The 22223-nt window shown below is 44.8% G+C and overlaps 1 protein-coding gene across 3 annotated transcripts in view; it reads left to right on the top strand.

Annotated features, from left to right (window-relative positions):
• The window catches only part of CHRFAM7A (CHRNA7 (exons 5-10) and FAM7A (exons A-E) fusion), a 94070-nt gene extending 77827 nt beyond the window's left edge, over positions 1 to 16243 (top strand). For all 3 annotated transcript variants that reach the window (XM_053271643.1, XM_053271644.1, XM_053271645.1), the window contains exons 5-10: positions 1556 to 1635; positions 2774 to 2941; positions 7141 to 7338; positions 11966 to 12052; positions 14146 to 14255; positions 15479 to 16243. In XM_053271643.1, coding sequence (XP_053127618.1) covers positions 1556 to 1635; positions 2774 to 2941; positions 7141 to 7338; positions 11966 to 12052; positions 14146 to 14255; positions 15479 to 15997 — 1162 coding nt within the window. In that variant the 3' untranslated portion in view covers positions 15998 to 16243. The remainder of the gene's footprint in view (positions 1 to 1555; positions 1636 to 2773; positions 2942 to 7140; positions 7339 to 11965; positions 12053 to 14145; positions 14256 to 15478) is intronic.
• The last annotated feature ends 5980 nt before the right edge of the window (positions 16244 to 22223 follow it).

The raw sequence follows: 22223 nt of genomic DNA on the forward strand, positions 1-22223 counted from the left end.
GCTGGTCGTCCTCTTCTTCTTTCCTTCAGCTTTTTAAAGCATTATGGACTTCTCAAGGGAGCTGGGTTTTTGCATCATGTGTCCATAGTATAATAGTTTGATCCTGGTCCTTTGTGCCACGAGTGAAAATTCTGGATTGATTTGTTCTAGGATCCATTGGTTTGTTTTCCTGGCTGTCCATGGTATCCTCAAATGTCTTCTCCAGCACCAAAGTTCAAAAGCATCAATGCATTTTCTATCTTGCTTCTTCAAAGTCCAGCTTTCACATCCATAGAGTGTCCATGAGCAAATATCCATGAGCATCCATGAACAAATATTTGCATCCATGAGCAAATATTCGGAGCATGGGCCGCTCCTGGCTCTTTTGCCAGATTTGGCTTTTTTAAAGCCAAATTTTGGGTTACGGCCCATTTGACTCACGAGTATACCCCTGAGATTTTGGCCACCCCTGAACTAGAGTAGGAGATGCCTCCTATCCAAATAATAATCATGAAGACAGCCCTAGGATGTGCCCAGATATGCTTCTGGCCTATGCTTCAGGCAGGTTCAGAGGCAAAGAGTTTGTGATGAGGGGACCTAAGGGAATGGGGATCATTGCAGAATAGAGCTTAAATATGTGTAGCCTGGTACATCTGAAGCTCTTTAAATGTACCCTTTTTCTTGTATCTCCACAAGTAAATGTGCTGGAGATTCTCTCCCCCCCCCCCTTTAAAATGGAACATTTAAGGAGGAACCTGTGTTGCCCTTGAGACCAGGGTTCCAGAGCTGCATTGTGGCTCCTGTTCTGGGATTGAAATGAGGAACAGAGAGGAAACCATACATAAATGAAGCAGTTACACTTGACCCCATTTTCCAAGCAGGGGTTCAAGAAGGGTGTCAAGTCTGCCCAATGGAAGAGAACTACATTAGTAGTGGAGTGAGAGCCAGCTCAAAATCAAAATTGGCTTGAAATTCCATGACCCAGGTCATGCAAATGGCCAGTGTGCATGTGCAGTGCCCCCCCCAATGGCCACAACACACATGCAGAGGGCCAAAACAGCCTTGAAATGGGCCAAAATTGGCCCAGGGAGACTTGGGGGAGGCTGATGGGGGAGGGAGAGGCCCCACCAAGGCCACCACAGCCCTCAGTGGCAGTAAGTCATTATTTTTAAAACTCAGTTATAATGTCCCCACCACCACCACCACCACCACCCTTGAACCAGACTCAGCTTGAGGGGTTGACAAAACCGAACATTTCCATTCTGAACAAAACCGCCCAATTCAGTTCTAATCCAGTTCAGATTTGAACTGAACCAGCCAAAGCAGTTTTGTGCACATCCCTATACATTAGGACATAATTATTATATGTATGTACAGGTATGTATGTTTTATTTATTCATTTATATTTATTTATTTATTTATATTTATTATGTTTTAGTTATTCGATTTATATACCACCCTTCCAAAAATGGCTCGGGGCAGTTTACATCAAAGGACAAAATTAGGACCAAAATGCTTCTCTTTTGTAAAAGGATGGAATATTTTCAGTCTTCCCCCCTCCCGTTTTCCCCTCTAGTGCTGATGAGCGTTTTGATGCTACATTCCATACCAACGTGTTGGTGAACTCTTCAGGGCACTGTCAGTATATCCCTCCAGGTAAGAAGCAGACGTAGGTATGCTCAATGTAAGCAGCCAGCCCAAGTTTGACACATTTAGACATTGTTGTGAGATTGCACTTTGTCTCTATGTGGAGGCATTCAGAAGCAGAAATGGCAAGCTTTCTCAAGCTCGATTCAGATTGGGACTGGCAATTATGACTGATATTTGACAATGCTCACCTATAGATAGACAGATAGACAGACAGATAGACAGACAGATATATGACAATGCCTATCTATCTATCTATCTATCTATCTATCTATCTATCTATCTATCTATCTATCTATCTGTCTATCTATCTATGGAGAGTTCTAAATGTACTTCTCTTTCTATCCCTAGTCCTCTTCCTCCCCCATCCCTTCTCTCTTTCTCCCCCTTTCCCTAAATGTAGTTCCCCAAATATGTTCAGTGCCCTGGGGAAATTATATTTCTCAAGGCACTTGGGATACTGCCCTAGCAAAATTCAATTTACCTGAGATGTTGGGAGGTGGGAGACAGATGGAGGGAAGGAGAGAGACTGTGATCTCTCTTCCTCCCCCAGCTATTACTGTTAACCACCACCACTGTATCAGCAGCAAAGAAAATGAGTCGGTGGCTAGAAGGGGGAGAGGAAACCTGGATTAAAATCCAAGTTAGAGAAGAACTCAAGACCGTAATACTTGCTCTCATATTGAAGGCAAGTATTATGAGCCATCAGAGCTTGTCTTCCTGGAATTATGGACTTCAGCAGCTCCAGTTCATGAATTCACTGAAAAAAGTTAACGTACCATGGAGTAAATATGTACAAATCAGTCATAATGAGAAAGAAGTATGTGACAAACTGCTTCTGCACCTGCATCATCAATTATTATGAGAGACCAGTGGTGGGATTAGCTTTTGGAAATGAGCTTTTTGGAAATTCTCATTTCTGAATGAGAATTTGGGATGTAGAAAATAATGCTGTTGGGAGTCAAGTATGAGCAATGTTGCCCCATAAGAGATCTGATAAAAGTCTTCAAAAGATAAAGCATAGAATGTTGTCAGTTTGATGACAGTGCTGATACCTTTATTTTCCATTTGTTAGTACAAATGCTATCAAATAGATTTACTGAGGAATATCTAGTCATATATATTTTCTTCCTCAACTTCCACCTAGGAATATTCAAGAGTTCTTGCTCCATCGATGTGCGCTGGTTCCCCTTTGATGTCCAGAAATGTACATTGAAGTTTGGATCCTGGACTTATGGGGGATGGTCTTTGGATTTACAAATGCAAGATGCAGAAATAGGTGGATATATTTCAAATGGAGAGTGGGATTTAGTAGGTAAGCTTCTTGGGCATGGTTCTTCTCAATAACTTTCACAAGGGAAACCAGCTTCTATAGACACATTTGGTGCAGATGTACATTTCAATGTCCATCACCACACCAGCTGCATCATCTTATTCATTTGGGTCCCACTGAACTTGTTGGGTATGTCTCTTCATATGTTTGCACATCCCCGTCCACAATTGCTATTTACTATGGACAGCTAGGGCAAAGCCATACTATTGTTCTCATGTGCTTCACTTTCTTGGATTTTAAAACTGGAGATGAACCACCCTGAACGAACAAGGGAGCATAGTTCTCCTTACAAATGTAAAGGGAGGGGAGAAGAATGACTGGCACCCATAGTTCCTAGCTTCCTTACATTTCATTTTAAAAATCCCAGTCTTGAGAGTTACAGAGAAAGCTGTGGAGAACCTGCTCAAGACTTGCTATATGGAACCTGCTCCTGGTTCGATGCTGGAATGTTTCCTGGAGATGGAGGTACAAAATAGCACAGCAGTTTCCTCTTGTTATCATGTCCCACAAATGTGGAACTCGCACAGACTCAGTTGAGTTCACCCTTAAAGCTTACAATATGCTTTCCTGACCTGAGGTGAGCAGACGTGGCAGTGTTGGATGGTGGAGCACCAACAGGGCAGAAAGTACGGATGTGCATGAACCGTGGTTCAAATCATGCTAGGAGCACATTTTGGGAAATTTGAAGGGGAACTTGAAGAAAAAGGAGAACAGGTCCTTACTTCCTCTCTACCACCCAATTCAGCTTCTTGCTGGGGCAGTGCACATCCCAATAACCTCCCACACAGTGTCAGCACACACATGGTATCCGCACATGCTATTATGATTATTTCCCAAAATTTGCTTGAACAGTTCAAACCATTGTTCGTGCACATCATGGAGGACAGGTCTATCAATGGCTATTAGCCTGATGGCTACAGGCCACCTCCAGCCTCAGAGGCAAGATGCCTCTGAATACCAGTTGCAGGGGAGCAGCAGCAGGAGAGAGGGCATGCCCTCAGCTCCTGCCTATGGCCTTCTGAGAGGCATCTGGTGGGCCACTGGGTGAAACAGGTGGACTTTAGCTTTGGGCCTGATCCAGCAAGGCTGTTCTTATGTTACCTTATGGTCTTAAGACTTATGCATACAGGGACATTGGCTCAGCTCCTGCTTATAACAACATCTTAGCCATGCCCTTTAGAAAGCAGGGCTGCTCAACTTCAGCCCTTCTGCAGATGTTGGCCTACTTCTCCCATAACCCCTGGCTATTGGCCACGGTGGATCGGAATTATGGAAATTGTAGTCCAAAAATAGCTGGAGGGGTCAAGTTGAACAGCCCAAAATTCGGGTCAGAGGTTCTGGATTCTGAGAATTAGCATGATCCCTTAAAACATTGTGGCTGGGAATGATGAGAGTTGCAGTTCAACAACAGCTGGAGAGCCAGAGTTGCCTATCCTGCCATAGAACAGGGGCTCTCAACTTTTGGTCCACAGATGTGGTTGGACTACAACTCCCATTGTTCCTATTCTTTGACCATTGGGACTGGGGATGATGGGAGTTGTAGAGTGCACCCACATCTGGATACTCAAGGTTGAGAACCCCTGCCTTAAGATGTTGAGGAGGTGGGTGATTCCATGGAATAATCCGGTGGCATTCATCTCTTTGTATCTATCCATACCATAAGCAGCAAGTTCGTTTATGTATGGAGGATTATCTCCATTTGCTCAAGTAACAAGGTCATTCAATGGAATCTAGCAAGCCACAAGCACTCTTTTCCGTGTTCAGCACAAATCAGAGGGAGAAGCTGGTTCTTTCAGCCAATTCTGGCAGACTAAAACCAACATGTAAAACTGCTTAAAAGGGCCCTGGAGCAAGATTTGTGTTTAAGGGACTTAGATGCACAAGTGGGCCTTTCTTCTTTAAAAGACCTAAAGGATTAGTGAAATCCAAACTAATGCTTCCCAAACGTTGCCGGCATTGTCAACTTCTCATATGCTTGAATATTAATTTAGTCCTTGCCTGATGCAAGCCTTTCAAAATGGCTAAACAGTTTAACAGCCACGGCAAACGTACATAGGGTCAATTGTTCAGTTTATTTGCGGTCGCTGACCAGAAAAATATATACATACAGTCCAAACAGTAACAATAACTAATCCAGGCATTCATAAACCTCAGATACAGGCACTGTTTTACTAGTTTCTAATGGCAAGAAGGCAAAACTCAGTGACTGCATAAGTGATTTTGTCATCGCTGTAAGATAAAAGATAACTAACATAGAATTCATCCAGACGGCCAGGGTAATTTGCTAGAAGGAGCACTATTAATTCATAGCGAATGTCCCTGTAGAAACTACAGTATAGTAGCACATGAGATAGTGGCTTGATGGCTCCTGCCTTGCAAGAATAAAGCCACTCCGCGTAAGGGACTTTTAAAATCTTACCCTCAAACACAGCAGAAGGTCAAAGTGTGCTAGTGTAAAAGCTCTATGGCAGGGTTTCTTAACCTTGGGCCCCCAGATGCTGTTGGACTACAACTCCCATCACCCCCAGACATGGCCTTTGTGGCTGAGGATGATGGGAGTTGTAGTCCAACAACATCTGGGGGCCCAAGGTTAAGAAACCTGCACTATGGTATTTTGCTATTGTAAGCTTATCTAAATAATTATCAGGTTTCATATTCAAAAGTTGGTTACCCACCTTTAATCTCCTTGATGTAGAATGTCTATCAGATCATAGGGTTGATATGAATTTAACCACTAATTTCACCATCATGGCTTTAACCATCATGGCTTTATCACTGTAAGATCTTCGTGGCATCATGAATATCTTACAGTGTCACATGTGAGCACTGTAAGAGATTCCCTTCAGGGGATGGAGCTGCTCTGGGAAGAGCAGAAGGTTCCGAGTTCCTTCCCTGGCTTCTCCAAGATTAGGGCTGAGAGAGATTCCTGCCTGCAACCTTGGAGAAGCCACTGCCAGCCTGTGAAGACAATACTGAGCTAGATAGACCAATGGTCTGACAGTATATGGCAGCTTCCTATGTTCCTATATCCCTATAATATCAGGGCCTTGACTGTCTCTTCTATAGAGGTATTTGGGAGCCCACTGAATTTTACCAGAATATTTTCTTATAAAAGCATTCCACTAGGGCATGGTCTGAAAGGATGGGCTTTTCAGCTGTCTTGTGGGAGCTAAGCAGATCTAGGTATGTACAGCACCTGGATGGAAGATGCATTTAGGCTGCCCTTGACAAGGTATTAAAGTAAAGAGTTCTACTTTCTTTAGGACTGCAGTGCAAAATATGAATATGACAAATATTTAAATAGCGCTTTTCAACAAAAACTCCCAAAGCAGTAGATAGATCGATAGATAGACACACAGCTCTCTGTCCCCAAAGGGCTCACAATCTAAAAAAGAAACCTAAGGTAGACACCAGCAACAGCCATTGGAGAAATGAATGATGTGCTGGGGTTGGATAGGGCCGGTTGCTCTCCCCCTGCTAAATAAAGAGAACCGCCACTTTTAAAAGGTGCCTCTTTGCCCAGTTAGCAGGGGATAAAATCAATTTAACAATTAAACTAAGCTAGGGGTTCACAAACATTTAAAACAAGTGTAACCCTTCTGTCACAAGTGTTCAGCTCAGGTACTCCATAGAGATTTTTAGTGTGTCCATGTGCATGTGTACATGTGAACACACACACTTGCACACATGTGTGTGCGTGCGCGCACACACACACACACACACTCTTAAATGTTACAGCTATGAGCCAGGCCACTCCAGTCACTGGTTTACATTCAGACTAAGATACTCACGCGTACTCCATTGAAATTAATAGGACAAGCTTACTGAAGCCTGTCAGTCAGGCTGAAGGGAGGGGTATGCTGAGTTTCCAGCCAATCAGAAGCAGAGAGGCAGGATCTTCACCCTCCTACCTCCCCTTCTGCAGTGGACACAGTGCTGAGGATGCGTCAGTTTCAAGGTGACAATCCTCAGATGGGGAACAAATAGTGTGGCTGCAGCGTGGGGAGTCCTGCACCTTCTGAGTGTCCTTCAGGTGTCTCTAGGGTACCAGTACCCCCTGTTAGGAACCCCTGGGTTAAACTATTAAACACTTTTCAGTTGACTAAAAAGGTGCTCTTGGTCAGACAGTTGGCAAGCACAGAATCTAAGACTTCCCCCTTTCTTTCGCTGTTTCTGCACAGGAGTTCCTGGGAAAAGGACAGAGTCTTTCTATGACTGCTGTAAAGACGAGCCTTATCCAGACGTGACCTTTACTGTGACGATGCGGCGGAGGACTCTCTATTATGGACTCAATCTTCTTATTCCCTGTGTGTTGATCTCTGCCCTAGCCCTTCTGGTTTTTTTGCTTCCAGCGGACTCTGGGGAGAAAATTTCACTAGGTAAACCTAAGTTTGTTTCAGATACAAGGATCGTTGACATGAATGTCCTAGGTCTAACATGGTTTGAATGCTATGCTGTTTCTAGCAAGGAGAAAATAGGTACCAGCTGGACTCACTTGAAGATTTGTCCTCCCTCACCTGAGGGGTATCTGGACCCAAGATCATGAGAGAACCTCAAGTTTGTTAGACTTGGCATTGAGATTCATTTGCCTTCAACCCAAAAAATGGAATAGAGCAAGGGTTCTCAAACTTGGGCGCCCAGATGTTGTTGGACTACAACTCCCATCATCCCTAGCCAAAACGGCCAAGAACAGCTGGAATAGAGTGTTCCACAATGTGAAATAGGTTGAGGGGCTCAGGCAGAGAGCCCTGCTGTGGGAACTGAGGTTTTTACAAGCATGTCTCTCTTTAAACTGTGAAATTGTGGAGGGGGTGCCTGAACACCCCCCCACCCCACCAAGCTTGTCCTTTTCTTCTGGTTGACTGGTCTGATCCCAGGAGCTGTGAGCTGATTGTGATCTATCACAGACTGGAAAATCAGAAGTAGGTTTGATAAAACGAAAGTAAAGTCAACAAATTCGAATAATAGCATTTATGTGTCATTTTGTTATAGCATTCCAACTGCTGTATTTCTTACAACAGTCCTTTAAGGTAGAACAGCATTAGTAGCCCTACATTGCAGGTTGGAGGCTGAGGCTGGGAGGGAGTGACTTGCCTAAGGCCACCTAACTAAATTCATGGCAGTGATGAGATTTCGTCATGACTTTGGGTCCAGAAACCCCTCAGTTGAGGGAGGAATCAAGGTGGGAGAATGCCTCCAACTATTCCCGGAGGAGGTACCCTTTCCTGCAGTTTTGAACATGAAGAACTTCTCTGATGACCAACCGGCCAGCATGTCTCCCTAGTTGGGGAGACAATGTCTCCAGAGCAGTGTCTGTAAAGGCCATGTCTGGGGATGATGGGAGTTGTAATCCAACAACATCTGGGGGCCCAAGGTTAAGAAACCCTGGCATAGAGTGCTGCCCCTTTAAGCCCAAATGACTCATGCAGAGAAAGGGGGTGGAGCTAGAGACAGGAGTCAGAGAGCAAGACTATTGCAAACTTCCGCTGAGGACCACGCTTCCCAGAAGATGCATCCTTGTATCTTTGATGGATGCCCTGCACACAGCTCCATAGCTACTAAACGCGGAGCTCTCCAAGTCCTGATCCTGCCCTTGGAGCTACCCTTGGTCCTACTCCTCTGCTGGCCTCCTGCCCAGACCTGGCCCATTGCACCAATGACCTAGACTGCTGGAATCCCTGCCTGGGATAGGATAGACCTGAACCAGGATTTTATTGACCACAGCTCAGTCTCTTAGGCACTGTGCTACATCAAGTTGTTACCCATGGTTCGACAGCATTTCCATACTCTCTCTCTATCTATCTATCTATGGGGCTTTATTTTGGCAATTTTAGAAGAGGAGCAGTACTTCCACTGGGGGGGTGGGGAGAAGCTTGGCTATAAAGGTTAGCTTCATGTTGGCATTCAACTTTGGCATTGCTCTGCATGGAAATGATGAGCAATGCAAAACCAAGAGCCAGAGGTCACTTTGCAAAAAAGTGTTGGGCTCTTTCCAAGGAAATACTGCAAAGAAGATGATCGCCTCTTCTTTATTCCTGCGGCTCAAGTCCCACAGATGGGAGCAGCAGCAATGCAGAGTTCTCGCACTCACACGGCTTGGTGAGTGCAATGTTAGTCGGGATGCTGGCCAAGGTGTGGTCACCCCACACTGAAACTTCAGGGCTCCATCTGTGTTGTGTAGTGACCCTTAAACAGTGAGAGCTCAGGAGGAAAAGAGACAGACATTATGGAAAGAAATGTGTACACATTTGAATGGAAGCTGTTCTTCTGTGATTCGTTCATGGGTGGCTGCAGTAATTATGCCAGTAATATGGGGTGATAGTGGTTGAGGCAGGTCTGGCCTGGCAACTAAGAAGACATAGGTGATCATGTAGGGCACCAATTATTGGGGGCGTCGCAGCTCCCTGAGCAGAATTTCTCGTGGGCGGGGCCTGCCTCCTAAGTGGTCTCTGACTTGCTTTCCTTCTCCTCTCCCTTCAGCCTGTCTCCCTCTGTTCTGATACTGCTGCAGCTGCTCAGGCAGAAGCCTCCACCCGTGTTCCTTAAGTGCCTGGACCTCAAATTTATATCAAGGGGAAAGCATTGTAGGGAGCCACAGTTCAGGAAGTAGGATAGATCTGCTGGTTCTAAATGGGGTTACACTCATCCAGAAGGAACAGGTTCACAGTTTGAGAGTACGTCTGGACCCAACCCTCTCTCTGATACCTCAGATGGAGGCGGTGGCCAGGAGTGCTTTCTATTAGCTTTGGCTGTTTCGACAGCTGCACCCTTTCCTGGGTGACCTTAAGACAGTGGTGCACATGCTGGTAACCTCCTGGCTTGACTACTGCAATGCACTCTATGTGGGGCTGCCTTTGTATGCAGTCTGGAAATTGCAATTGGTGCAGAATGCTGTTGCCAGATTGGTCTCCGAGATGTCCCAAAGAGACCATATTACTCTGGTTTTAAAAGAACTACATTGGCTACCAATAGGTTTACAGTCAAAATACAAGTGCTGGCTTGGGCCCAGGGTATTTAAGAAAATGCTTTCTTCATCACGAAGCCCACCACCTATTAAGTTCTTTGGCATGGGGGGGTCGTCTGAGGGTGCCACTGGCTCGTCTGGTGGTGACTCAGAGGCAAGTCTTCTCTGTAGTGGCCCCAGAGCTGTGGAATGTACTTCATGCTGAGCTTAGAGCTGCTCCATCCCTGTTGACTTTTAGGAGACAATGGAAGACACATCTCTTCAGCCAAGCATTTTAGCTAGTTGGTGGTTTTTATAGGGAGTTATTTTAATTTGAACTTCTATATGATTTAAATTGTTTAAAAATTTCTTTGTTTGTTTTAATGTTGTAAACCACCTAGAGACTTCGGTAGGGGGTGGTAGACCAATTTGCGAAATAAGTCAATAATAAACAAATAAACAGGAAGTAGGTGGTGTGCGTGGGAGCTGGTATGGCTGTGGTCGGACCTGGTGAGTCACTGAGGGAAGTTCCTCACAGCATTGTTAAAAGCTGCCTTTCAAGAGGAGAGTTGGGTTGCCCCTGAGGATCGCAGGGTCTCCACTGCTGAGGGGAGGCAGGTTGAGGGAATAGGGGAAGGTGGGTGTTAGGCAGGCTCTGAGTGCCTCAATTGTTTTCCCTCTCCACTGTAGCTTCAAACCAGTGTGGGCCAGTCATTTGCTAGTCATCTGTGTGGGCTGGTCAATCAATCAGGTTAAAGAAGGCCTGCTCAACTTAGGCTCCCCAGTGGTTTTTGAACTATAACTCCCACAATCCCCAGCCACAGTGGCCAATAGCCAGGGATTATGGGAGTTGTAGGCCAACATCTGCAGGAGGGCCAAAGTTGAGCAGGCCTGGGTTAAAGCCAAGGCTTTGCACCTCTCAGCTGGAAGGGCGCCAAAGTCAAACTTCACTTAGGGCACCAAAAATCCCTAGGCAGAATTGCTGATTCCAGGGTTGGGACTCCTATGATTGGGTCCTGCCCAGTTTGTTGGGCCATTTCAATGTTATGCAAGAGAGGCCCAGGAATGGCTTCGGACATTGAACTACTGGCTCAGATTACATGTCTGCACCCAGGGCCTTGCCCCTTTGGTACTGAAAGATGAGTTTCACTCTAATCGGTGCAAGAGCCTTTATGATAATCTGGGCAGATATGGCTTCTCTCCACAATATCTACTGGCTTTGGGTTACAATGCTGCCCAAGACATTATTAAACATCATGTAGTGGATATGGAGAAGCAATTGGATTTAAGTCTGGTTATCACCAGTAGTACTTTAGGTGGTTTTTCAAACCTCTCTCAGCCAGCTGCACACCTCACACACGTGACCACCTTAAATCAGAGGAGAGCTTTCTCGCTGGCATGGTTAATACCTTGCCTTCAGCCATTTTGGATGGCAGATTTAAGGGGATACTGCTTAGGAACCAGTTATGTCCATGCGGTTCGGGCAACACTGAGTCCGTCTCACACTTTCTCTTACACTGTGCATACTATAGGGACATCCATACTACCTGGATTGAACCATTCTTAAAAAAAAAATAGGCCAGGTTGATCAGAAGAGTACTACTATCTCTTGGTGGACCAACATGCAGTAGTTACAACGGGGACAGCAAGATTCTGTGCAGCAGCTTGTAAATTGAGTAGCGGTGATTGAGATTTTTGTATCTGATGCTCTGTTATTTAGATTTACTGTTTTGATTTACTTTTGTTTTAAGCTGATTTGTATTTTGATGTGTGTGCTGACCAGTCATTGACTGTAATATTAAAATTATTATTAATGTTACGTAAGCCACATGAGAGCCATTCACAGGAAAGCAGATCCCACACAGCCAGGGCTTCGTGGAAAAGGCCACGGAAGAAGGACCATTGCATTTGCTGGTTCATAAAAAGAGTAGGTTTGCTTTACATGACTACTATAACACAAAGGAATGGAAGCAGAATACATGGTTCTCTTGATATTTGCTTTCTCTTTTCCTCCGCGCTGAGAACATCTTGGCCTAATTCCATACCACATATTTGTCTTTCAGGGATAACAGTTTTATTGTCCCTCACTGTCTTTATGCTCCTGGTGGCAGAGATTATGCCAGCAACATCCGATTCAGTGCCACTAATAGGTAAGTTGGGACAAAATTCCTTTCAGACTTTCAAAATTACTACAATAGTAAGGTTGAGAAGAAGGATGGCTGAAGTACATCCCCTTCTGGAGGTCGGTAGTCGAAGACAGTAACAGAACACAGATTTGACATGAAAAATGGTCCTGGTTTCAGCCCCCAGGTTCCCCAGCTAAAAGAAGGAGAGCTGGTCTTCACCAGCAGAAATGGTGTCAGGCAGTCATGCCGGAGCTTCCTGTGGCTCCTGCAATCAGGAGCAAGAGCTTTCTCATCTGCCCTGCACACAGCCCCATAGCCACGGCACTTGGAGCTCTCCAAGTCCTGATCCTGCCCTGGGAGCTAGCCTTGGTCCTACTCCCCTGCTGGCCTCCCGCCCAGACCTGGCCCATTGCATCAATGGCCTAGACTCCTGGAATCCCTGCCTGGAACAGGATAGAGCTGAACCAGGATTTTATTGACCACAGCTGAGACTCAGGCACTGCATTACATCAAGTCTCAAAATAGTTACTCCTCGTTTGACAGAATTTCCCATTATATAAATAGTAGTTAAATATGGAGCTTAAGTCAAACCGCTAACCCAGCTCATGTGATGGAGAGCTGGTCTTTCAGTAGGGAGCATGGATTGTCCCCTTTGCTAAGCAGAGCCCACCCTGGTTTATGAATGTTTGATGATATGATGAATGTTTGTATACCGCTTTTTGATAAAAGTTCCCAAAGCAGCTTACAAAAATACAGATAGATAGATAGATAGATAGATAGATAGAGAAAATGGGTCCCTGTCCCAAAAGGGTTCACAATCTGAAAAAGAAACATAAGATAGACACCAGCAACGGCCACAGGAGGGATGCTTGCTGGGGATGGATAGGGCCAGTTGCTCTCCCCCTGCTAAATAAAGAGCATCACCACTTTAAAAAGGTGCTCTTTGATCAATTAGCAGGAGACAAATGGGAGACTACATGTACATACTGTAAAATATTCCCCTTAGGGGATGAGGCCACTCTTGGAAGAGTATATGCATGCTTACATGCAGAAGGTTCGAAATTCCCTCCCTGGCATCTCCAAGATAGGGTGGAGAGAGATTCCTACCCGCTACCTTGGAGAAGTTACTGCCAGTCTGTGTAGACAGTCCTGAGCTAGATGGATCAATGGTCTGACTCAGTATAAGGCAGCTTCCTATGTTTCCTATTATTTATGTTTAATCTCAGGCAGTAAGACAGGCCTATCTGAGTCTTTGGAGAGCCGTTGCCAATTGCAGTAAATAATACTAGGCTATTGGTCAATGGTCCAATTGGTCAATGGACTTACTTTATAAGGCAACTTCATAGTTTTTCAATTGCACCATTCACAGTTTTACAGAAATGCAGAAGGTCCCAGGTTCCCTCCCTGGCAGCATCGCCAAGATAGGGCTGAGAGAGACTCCTGCCTGCTACCTTGGAGAACCTGCTGCCAGTCAGTGTAGGCAATACTGCACTAGATGGGCCAATGGTCTGATTTGGTATAAGTCTTATACTGAGTTCTTATGAGAATTGTCAGATCAATACTAGCTTCACTTGGTTCCCATGCCTTCTTTCTATGACATTCAATCTGAATTCAATCAAAACCTCAATATTAGAATAATGTGCAAATGATGCAAAGAAGATACAAATAGATTTAATGCATATAATTTATTCTAGACACCGAATCTGATGGGTATGGGTGTGTGTGTGTGTTTGTGTATTGGGGCAGTAAATATTCTGCCCTGGCAACTGCCAAGGCCATTAATTATTAGATTTTCCTTATGATTCATTTGTTTGTTTAACATTTGTACACCACCCTAAATGCAACTCTCTGGACAGTTTACGGCAAATTGTGATCCCATTCAATACATGCACTCAATAGGTGATCCCATTCAATAGGTGATCTCTGATTGGCTGGGATCCCCTCTGTAACTGAGCCAAGAAGCAATAACCAGGGCTTAGTGCTTTTCATGCAAAAACTGAAACCAGAGATTATTGGACGCAGCTGTAAACCTAATATGTGGATAACAGTCATTTGAGCCAAAAGTCCATCCATCTAATTGTTTAAAAATCCTGATAATCTTTTTTCCCCTCTTACAGCGCAGTATTTTGCCAGCACCATGATTATCGTTGGCCTCTCAGTTGTTGTCACCGTCATTGTTCTGCAGTATCACCACCATGATCCAGATGGGGGGAAAATGCCAAAATGGGTAAGAGCCAACTGCAACTCATGTTCTCTGTATAAACGCCCCCGTCGCAGCTGTGCCACTGAAGCAGGTGACCTGCTTTTGTTCCCAAACACAATTTATTAGTTAAACAAGGCAGGGAAGGAGAATCATTTGGGCACAGGTGCTGTAATTACCTGCACACACCATTCTGGAATGTTCAGATTAACTCCATATAAGCTCTGTACACAATGCAACTCTGGCGTTACTGATTGGTCAGTGCTGTGGTGCAAGACTGCCACTGCTTAGGAACCTAGGGAGCTGCCGTATACGGAGTCCGACCCTTGGTCCGTCTAGCTCAGTATTGCCTACAGTGACTGATAGTAGCTCTGCAAGGTTTCAGGCAGAAGTGTCTCCCAGCTCTACCTGGGATTGAACCTGGGGCCTTCTGCATGCACAGCAGATGCCCAACCCACTGAGCTATGGTCCCCATCCTGTACTTATAACAGCACACACTTGGGCAACACTGTGGGCTGACTTTTATATGCACAGCTGCGCCAGCTGGTGATGCTTTGCACATCATGTTGCCAGTGGATGGCTAATGTCCAATATAGGCTCTGTACAGATTAACGCAATAAAAGCTCTCTACAAATTGTATGTTACTGGGCAATGTTATCATTGCAAAACATGTTTTAAATAAGAAAGTAAGGTGCAAAGGACCAGACACAGGAACATAGGAAGCTGCCATATACTGAGTCAGACCATTGGTCCATCTAGCTCAGTATTGTCTACATCAGGGATTCTCAAACTTGGGTCCTCAGGTCTTATTGGACTTCAGCTCCCATAATCCCCAGCTTCAGTGGCCTTTGGTTGGGGATTATGGGAGTTGAAGTCCAATAACACCTGAGGACCCAAGTTTGAGAACCACTGGTCTACATTGACTGGCAGCAGCTCTCCCAGTTTTCAGGGAGGAGTCTCTTCCAGACCTACCTGAAGATGCTGCCAAGGAGTGAACCTGGGATGAGGGACCTGGGACCTTGGGCAGGCAAAACACAAAGGTCTTCTACTGAGCAATAGCCTCATCTCCTAAGGGGTATATCTTACAGCGCTCATAGGTAGTCTCCCATCCAAATGCAAACCAAGGGTGGACCTGCTTAGCAAAAGGGACCATTCCAGCTTGCTACCACAAGACCAGCAATCCTTCTTTGACCATGTTCCGAGATGTAACCACTACTGCCTGTCAAAATGTCTATACTTGTATTCCCCAGACGAGAATCATCCTTCTCAATTGGTGTGCCTGGTTCCTGAGGATGAAGAGACCAGGAGAGGATAAAGTCCGCCCAGCATGTCAACACAAACAGCGTCGGTGCAGCTTGTCAAGTGTTGAGATGAACACCATCAGCGGACAACAATCCAGCAATGGAAATATGCTCTATATTGGCTTCCGAGGTCTGGAAGGGGTCCATTGCACTCCTACCACTGATTCTGGAGTGATCTGTGGGAGAATGACTTGTTCCCCGACAGACGATGACAACCTCCTTCACAGCGGACATCCTTCCGAAACTGACCCAGAACTGTCCAAGATCCTGGAGGAAGTCCGATACATTGCCAACCGATTCAGAGACCAGGACGAGGCAGAAGCCATCTGCAATGAGTGGAAGTTTGCCGCTTCGGTCGTGGACCGCCTATGTTTGATGGCCTTCTCTGTCTTCACCATCATTTGTACAATTGGTATTTTAATGTCTGCACCCAATTTTGTAGAGGCTGTTTCAAAAGATTTTGCTTGACCTGCACTCATGGACTCATCAGCCATCTATCAACATATATTATGTAGCAATAGCCTATCCCATGCACTTTGCTTTTACAGGCTGTGTGGATGCAGCTTTTGCGGGGGTACAGTATAAGGAAAGGACAGTCTAATCATTAATGGCCTTGGCAGTTCCCAGGGCTGCATATTTACTGCACCAATCCACACACACCCCCATGCACCCACCAGATTTGGTGTCCAGAATAAATTATTTACATTAAATCTATTTATATCTTCTTTGTGTTATTTACACATTATTCTAAAAACCAATGTTTTCTTTCATCAAGGTCACTTCCTTTCCCTAAAGATCACTTCCTGTAACCCAGAGGATGCCATAGGAAGCAAAGATGCAAGGGGACAGCTTCTCCCTACCCCATGCCTGCTGAGCAGCTGGGCACCACTCTCTGCCCATTTTGGGTGCCCACCAGTCACCCAGGGTGTCCACCAATGGGTGTCCACCAGGGTGAGAGAGACTATAGGGTAGTTCACACAACCATCAACTGGGTAGGAGACAAGTTCTACCTGTTTCAGACAGTTTCACGAGCAGACAGTTCAAGAGACAGTTTCAGGAGCTGGGGACTCTCCTGTTTCCTGATCATGTGTGAGATGAAAACAAGGTTGGAGGTGGGGAGTGTGATTATCTGGTAAACCCAGCTGACAAGCACACTCTACCCACCCAGATTCTGTCCCCAGCTTCTGAATCGGAAAAATTGCCCTACCCAACTGGGTCTTGACTGATGATCAAGCTCCCTGCTGCCTTCCTTGTTTTTCTCTAACACACAGTTACAAAACAGAAGTGCTCCTAGCTTCTGAAACTCCTCTCCTAGTTGATGGTTGTGTGAATTGCCCTTATACATGTTGCCCTTATACATGAGTTCCCTGGAAGAACAGTCTAAACACAAAGTAAATGAACCTATTAGGTTCCTAGACCCTTTAATATCTGCCTGCCTTGCACCCGCAAAATGCTTTCAAATCTCCATACTCATGTCAATAGCGGGGGAAGTGAAAAAATGCCAAATTCAGGGCTTTGCAGCATAAGAGCGATCTTGGCTGCAATCTGCCTCCAGCATCCTTCTCAGAAGAAGTCTGGGGCCCAAGTGCTGCTGTCATGATTGCTTCCCCAGCTGAGCAATGCACAATTTATTGTTGGGAGTAGCCTGTAATCTCATCATCCCTTAGCTACTGGCCAAGTGTGCATGTTTTGGAGCTGTTTTCATCGGAGGAGTCTTTGGTGTTGATTTTCTGCTCAGCAGAACTCGCCTGCAGTGCTGCTAATGGGAAGTGGGTTGGTTTGTGTTTCAGTGCCAAGGAATATTAATAAAGTACAGCATTGATTGGCCTTGATATTTGCCAGCAAAAGGCCCACCCAGAGGATATATGGGGCCTGGGGCAGATAGGGTACTGTATATGATAATTTTAACATAGGCATATAGGAACATAGGAAGCTGCCTTATACCAAGTCAGACGATTGGTCCATCTCACTCAGTATTGTCTATACCAGGGATTCTCAAGGTTGGGTCCCCAGATGTTATTGGACTTCAACTCCCATAATCCCCAGCCAAAGGCCACTGGATCTGGGGATCATGGGAGTTGAAGTCCAATAACATCTGGGGACCCAACCTTGAGAATCCCTGATCTACATAGACTGGCAGCAGCTTCTCCAAGGTTGCAGGCAGGTGTCTCTCTCAGCTCTATCTTGGAGATGCTGCAGGGGAGGGAACTGGGAACCTTCTGCTCTTCCCAGAGCAACCCCACCCCCTGAGGGGAATATCTTACAGTGCTCACACATGTCTCCCATTCACATGTAAACCAGAGCACACTCTGCTTAGCAAAGGGGACAGTTCATGCTTGCTACCACAAGACACACATGGATGGCCTACATGTGAGAATTCTGACATATAGCTCCCCCTTGCTCAGTTGTCCTGTGAAAAAAGGCTCTATCCCTGCTTATTCCTATGGCAAGGGATGAGCAGAGGCAGGGGCCCCTTGCTTTGTGGGGGCCCAGGGCAGACTGCCCCAGTTGCCAGACCCTCTGGCCAGTCCTGGGCAGCAGAGTATATAGTGAAAGCACAATGTGTGTGAGAGAGGGGGGAGGAGAGGGAGGGACGGAGAGAATGGCTTCACCAGGAAAAAGGGGGGGCACGGAAGGGGCAAAGCACATTTATGGGTATTTATGAAATCAAATTCAGTAATATTTGATTTCTGAAACAGAAATGGAGGTCAGTGGGGGCAAGCCACTTTGGGAGGGGGTGCTTGCCTCCTCCCCCCCCCGGTGTGTGTGGCTCCCTTTGTTTGTTTATTCATTGTTATTTATTTATTTGACATATTTTTATACCACCCAAAACCTGCGTCTCTGGGTGGTTTACAATAAAACAAAACAAAAATAAAACTTATAATAATTTAAATTATTACAATATATAATAATTTAAAATTTAATACTAATTTATAATTATTATACATTAGAATAATTTATACATTGTAATAATTTAAAATTGAGAACATCTTTAAGAACTATTAAAACAATATCTAATTAAAAGCCGGGGTGAACTGATGTGTCTTAACTGCCCTTTTAAAAATGGTCGGAGATGGGGAGGCTCTTATTTCAACAGGGAGCAATAGAGAAGGCCTGTCATCCCTGAGAAGCCACCCCACAAGCCGGTGACAACTGCAGACAAACCTCTTCTCATGATCTCAGTGGGCAGTGGGGTTCACGGTGAAGAAGACGTTCTCTTAGAGACATCCTCTTGACAGCTCTCTCTCCTCTCAGGACCTGACACCTCCCTGAGCCTGAGTTTCATGCGACTTCCTAGGGAGAAGAAGGAGACTCCTCAAGACCAGGAAGAATCCCCCCCCAGTGTTAAAACTGGGAATGCTGCTATAAAAGACACCCAGCCCAGCACCCCACTGAATTCAGCAATCCAGACATGTACCTTTGCCCTATGACTGGGCTCCCTCTGTACCATGGTCCCCCCTTTACTAACTTCCTAGACTCTTAAGAGCAAAGATGGCAGTAAACCTAATATAGAAGCCACCATCAGCAAACTGGTAGCACAAGGGCCCCGTTTACCAAATTCTGCTTCTGCGGAGGAGACCCTGAGGACCTGCACTGAATGTACCAGGTCCAGTGATGTATAGAGGGATGGTTGAATGGCAAGGCCTACTATGTTAAGAACCCTCAACTGCTATCTAGCCTCTCACCAAGTTTGTGGTTCCTTGCCTAATTTATCTTGTGGACAGCTCTCCTAATGCTTCAGCAGTCTTGTCCCTGGCTTACCGGCCATATTTGTCTCATCTGGCCAGCTTGCAATCATTCGTTCGAGACAGCTTGTTTCAGCTTTGCCTACCAAGGTCTTTTCATACCAGCATTCCTTGCTTCTGCATTTTCTCATCAATGCTTTGGGTGCATTCATAAAGCTGAAACTTTTTTTTTTCCTTTGCAAAATGTCAATGGTCATCAAGACAGCAAAATTCTACATGAAAGGGTATAAATGACACTTGGTCTCTTTATATCTTCTGTATCTTGGGGAGACCACGTTACTCCTTTACTGATGGAGTTACACTGGCTGCCAATAGGTTTCTGGACAAAATACCAAGTGCTAGTTATAACTTACAAAGCCCTAAATGGCTTAGGCCCTGGGTATCGAAGAGAGTGTCTTCATCATTATGAGCCCCACTGCCCATTGAGGTCATCTGAGGAGGTCCGTCTCCAGTTAGTGCCAACTCGTTTGGTGGCTACACAGAGACGGGCCTTCTCGGTCGCTGTCCCGAGATTGTGGAATGCACTCCCTGCTGAGATACGATCCTCCCCATCTCTTGCAATTTTCAAAAAACACCTGAAAACCCATCTTTTCACCCAAGCTTCCTCAGCTTCCTATTTTTTTTAAAAAAAAATCTGGTTTATTTTTGTTAAATTGTTCTAAAGTTTTTTGTATATGTTTTTAACTTGTTTTATGCTATTGTTAACCGCCCAGAGACAAAAGTTTGGGGCGGTGTACAAATAGAAAGAAAGAAAGAAAGAAAGAAAGAAAGAAAGAAAGAAAGAAAGAAAGAAAGAAAGAAAGAAAGAAAATTATCCAACTAATGTAACATCCTTTAGGACAGTTCAGACCATCGACATTAGGGTCAGATTATTATCCCCCAATTCAGAAGCTGTGTTTGCTCCCATTTGCCAATTAAAAACAAGATAAGAGGCAGGAAGCTTGATCATTTGTCAAGCCACAGCTGGGTAGGATGATTTGTCTTCCTACCTCATTCTGACGCTGGGGACAGAATCTAGGTAGGGCATTCTAATCCTACCCAGCTGGGGTTTAGCTCATAAACAAGATCCCCCACCTCCGATCTTGTTTTTAACTTATGTGCATTAATTTTGTGATGGATTCATCCCTTCCACTGTAGGATCTGAATGCAGTACTGGGCTATATCCCAACTGAGTGGGGACTAAAATTAGGTCCTAAACAGTGGCTATGGAGAAGCTGACTGGTAGCCAAGAGATTAATACTGCGGTGATGGAAATCTCCCACTCCTCCTAGGAGTGAGGATTGGGTGCAGGACCTGCTTGAGCTAGTGGCACATGCAAAATGGGCCCTCCTAAAAATGAATAAACTGCATCAATGGCCAAAAATCTGGGACAACTTTATTGAACGATTCTTGGAATAGTTTTTTTTTTTAATTTATTAGATTAATATCTTCCAAAATGGCTCAGGGCGGAGTTTACAGCACAATAAAAACAATTAAAACAAGTTATCAGTTATAATCAAAGTCTAAAAACAGAATAAAACCAAGTAAACAATTAAACAATAATTTAAAAAAACCCCACACAAACAAAAAACAACCCCAAACACCCTTTCTAAATTACTCATATCTCTTGGTGCAACGGTGTGTCTCTCCTCCTCTCCTCCTCTCCCTCCCCTCCTGCTCCCCCTCTTCTTCTCTCTCTCCCCCCCCAGCTCTCCTTTCTTTTCCCACCATTCCGCAGCCAGAGCAGTGCGCAAAGGGGAGGGGAGGTCGGCCTCGGGGTTGGGGCGGGGTGAGTAGAGGGAAGGGGGGGAAATGGGGAAAGAGGTATGCAAAATACAAAATGTCAAAAACATTAAATTAAAACAACAACAACCTGATACTTGATGACCAGCAAACAAGAACCCATCCAGCACCCAGATTAGGGTAGGAGGTTTCTCGTATTGTAATGGCAATTGTAATTGTGTTAATAATAATAATAATAATAATAATAATAATAATAATCCCCTCTATCACTAGCCCCTCTTTTGTTTGTAATCGCCATGACCCCACTTTCACAAATACTAAACAAAACAGGCCTCGGATACCAAACATCTAAAACATCAAGTCAAATCAACCATCTGCTGTACATGGACGATCTGAAGTTGTATGGAAAGTCCCAGTCAGAAATCGAATCACTGCTAAACACTGTCCGTATATTCAGTAGCAATATAGCAATGGAATTTGGACTAGACAAGTGTGCTGCATTAATAATGAACAGAGGGAAAATAACAAAAACAGAAGGAAAAGAACTGCCCAATGGAAGCAACATCAAGAACCTGGAAGAGAAAGAACTGTAATGTTCTTTCTTGGGCATTCTCCAGGCATTCTCCAATACTTGGGCATTCTCCAGGCTGATAACATCGCACACACTGAAGTTAAAAGAAAAATTGGAAGTGAATACATCAGGAGAGTTAGAAAAATCCTCAAGTCCAAACTCAATGGCGGGAACACCATACAAGCCATAAACACCTGGGCTAGACCTGTTATTAAATACACTGCAGGAATAATAGACTGGACCCAGGCAGAGCTAGAGACGCTAGATCGTAAGACCAGGAAAATCATGACCATCAGAGGAGGAGAAAAGAGGCCTTGAAGAATATATAAGGGACAGTGAAGAAGATGCACTTCAAATGGTCAAGAATACGAAACTATTCAACACCAATGAAACAAAACAGGCCTACAAGAAAGAACAAGTCCAGAACCGAGCAGAAAAATGGAGAAATAAGCCCCTGCATGGTCAATATTTACACAATATAAGTGGAAAATCACCAAGACCTGGCAATGGCTTAAGAATGGCAACTTGAAGAAAGAAACAGAGGGTTTAATACTGGCTGCACAAGATCAGGCACTAAGAACAAATGCAATAAGAGCAAAAGTTGAAAAATCCACCACAAACAGCAAGTGCCGCCTTTGTAAAGAAGCAGATGAAA

This window comes from Hemicordylus capensis, chromosome 10, assembly GCF_027244095.1.
Source record: "Hemicordylus capensis ecotype Gifberg chromosome 10, rHemCap1.1.pri, whole genome shotgun sequence".
NCBI classification, from domain to species: domain Eukaryota; kingdom Metazoa; phylum Chordata; class Lepidosauria; order Squamata; family Cordylidae; genus Hemicordylus; species Hemicordylus capensis.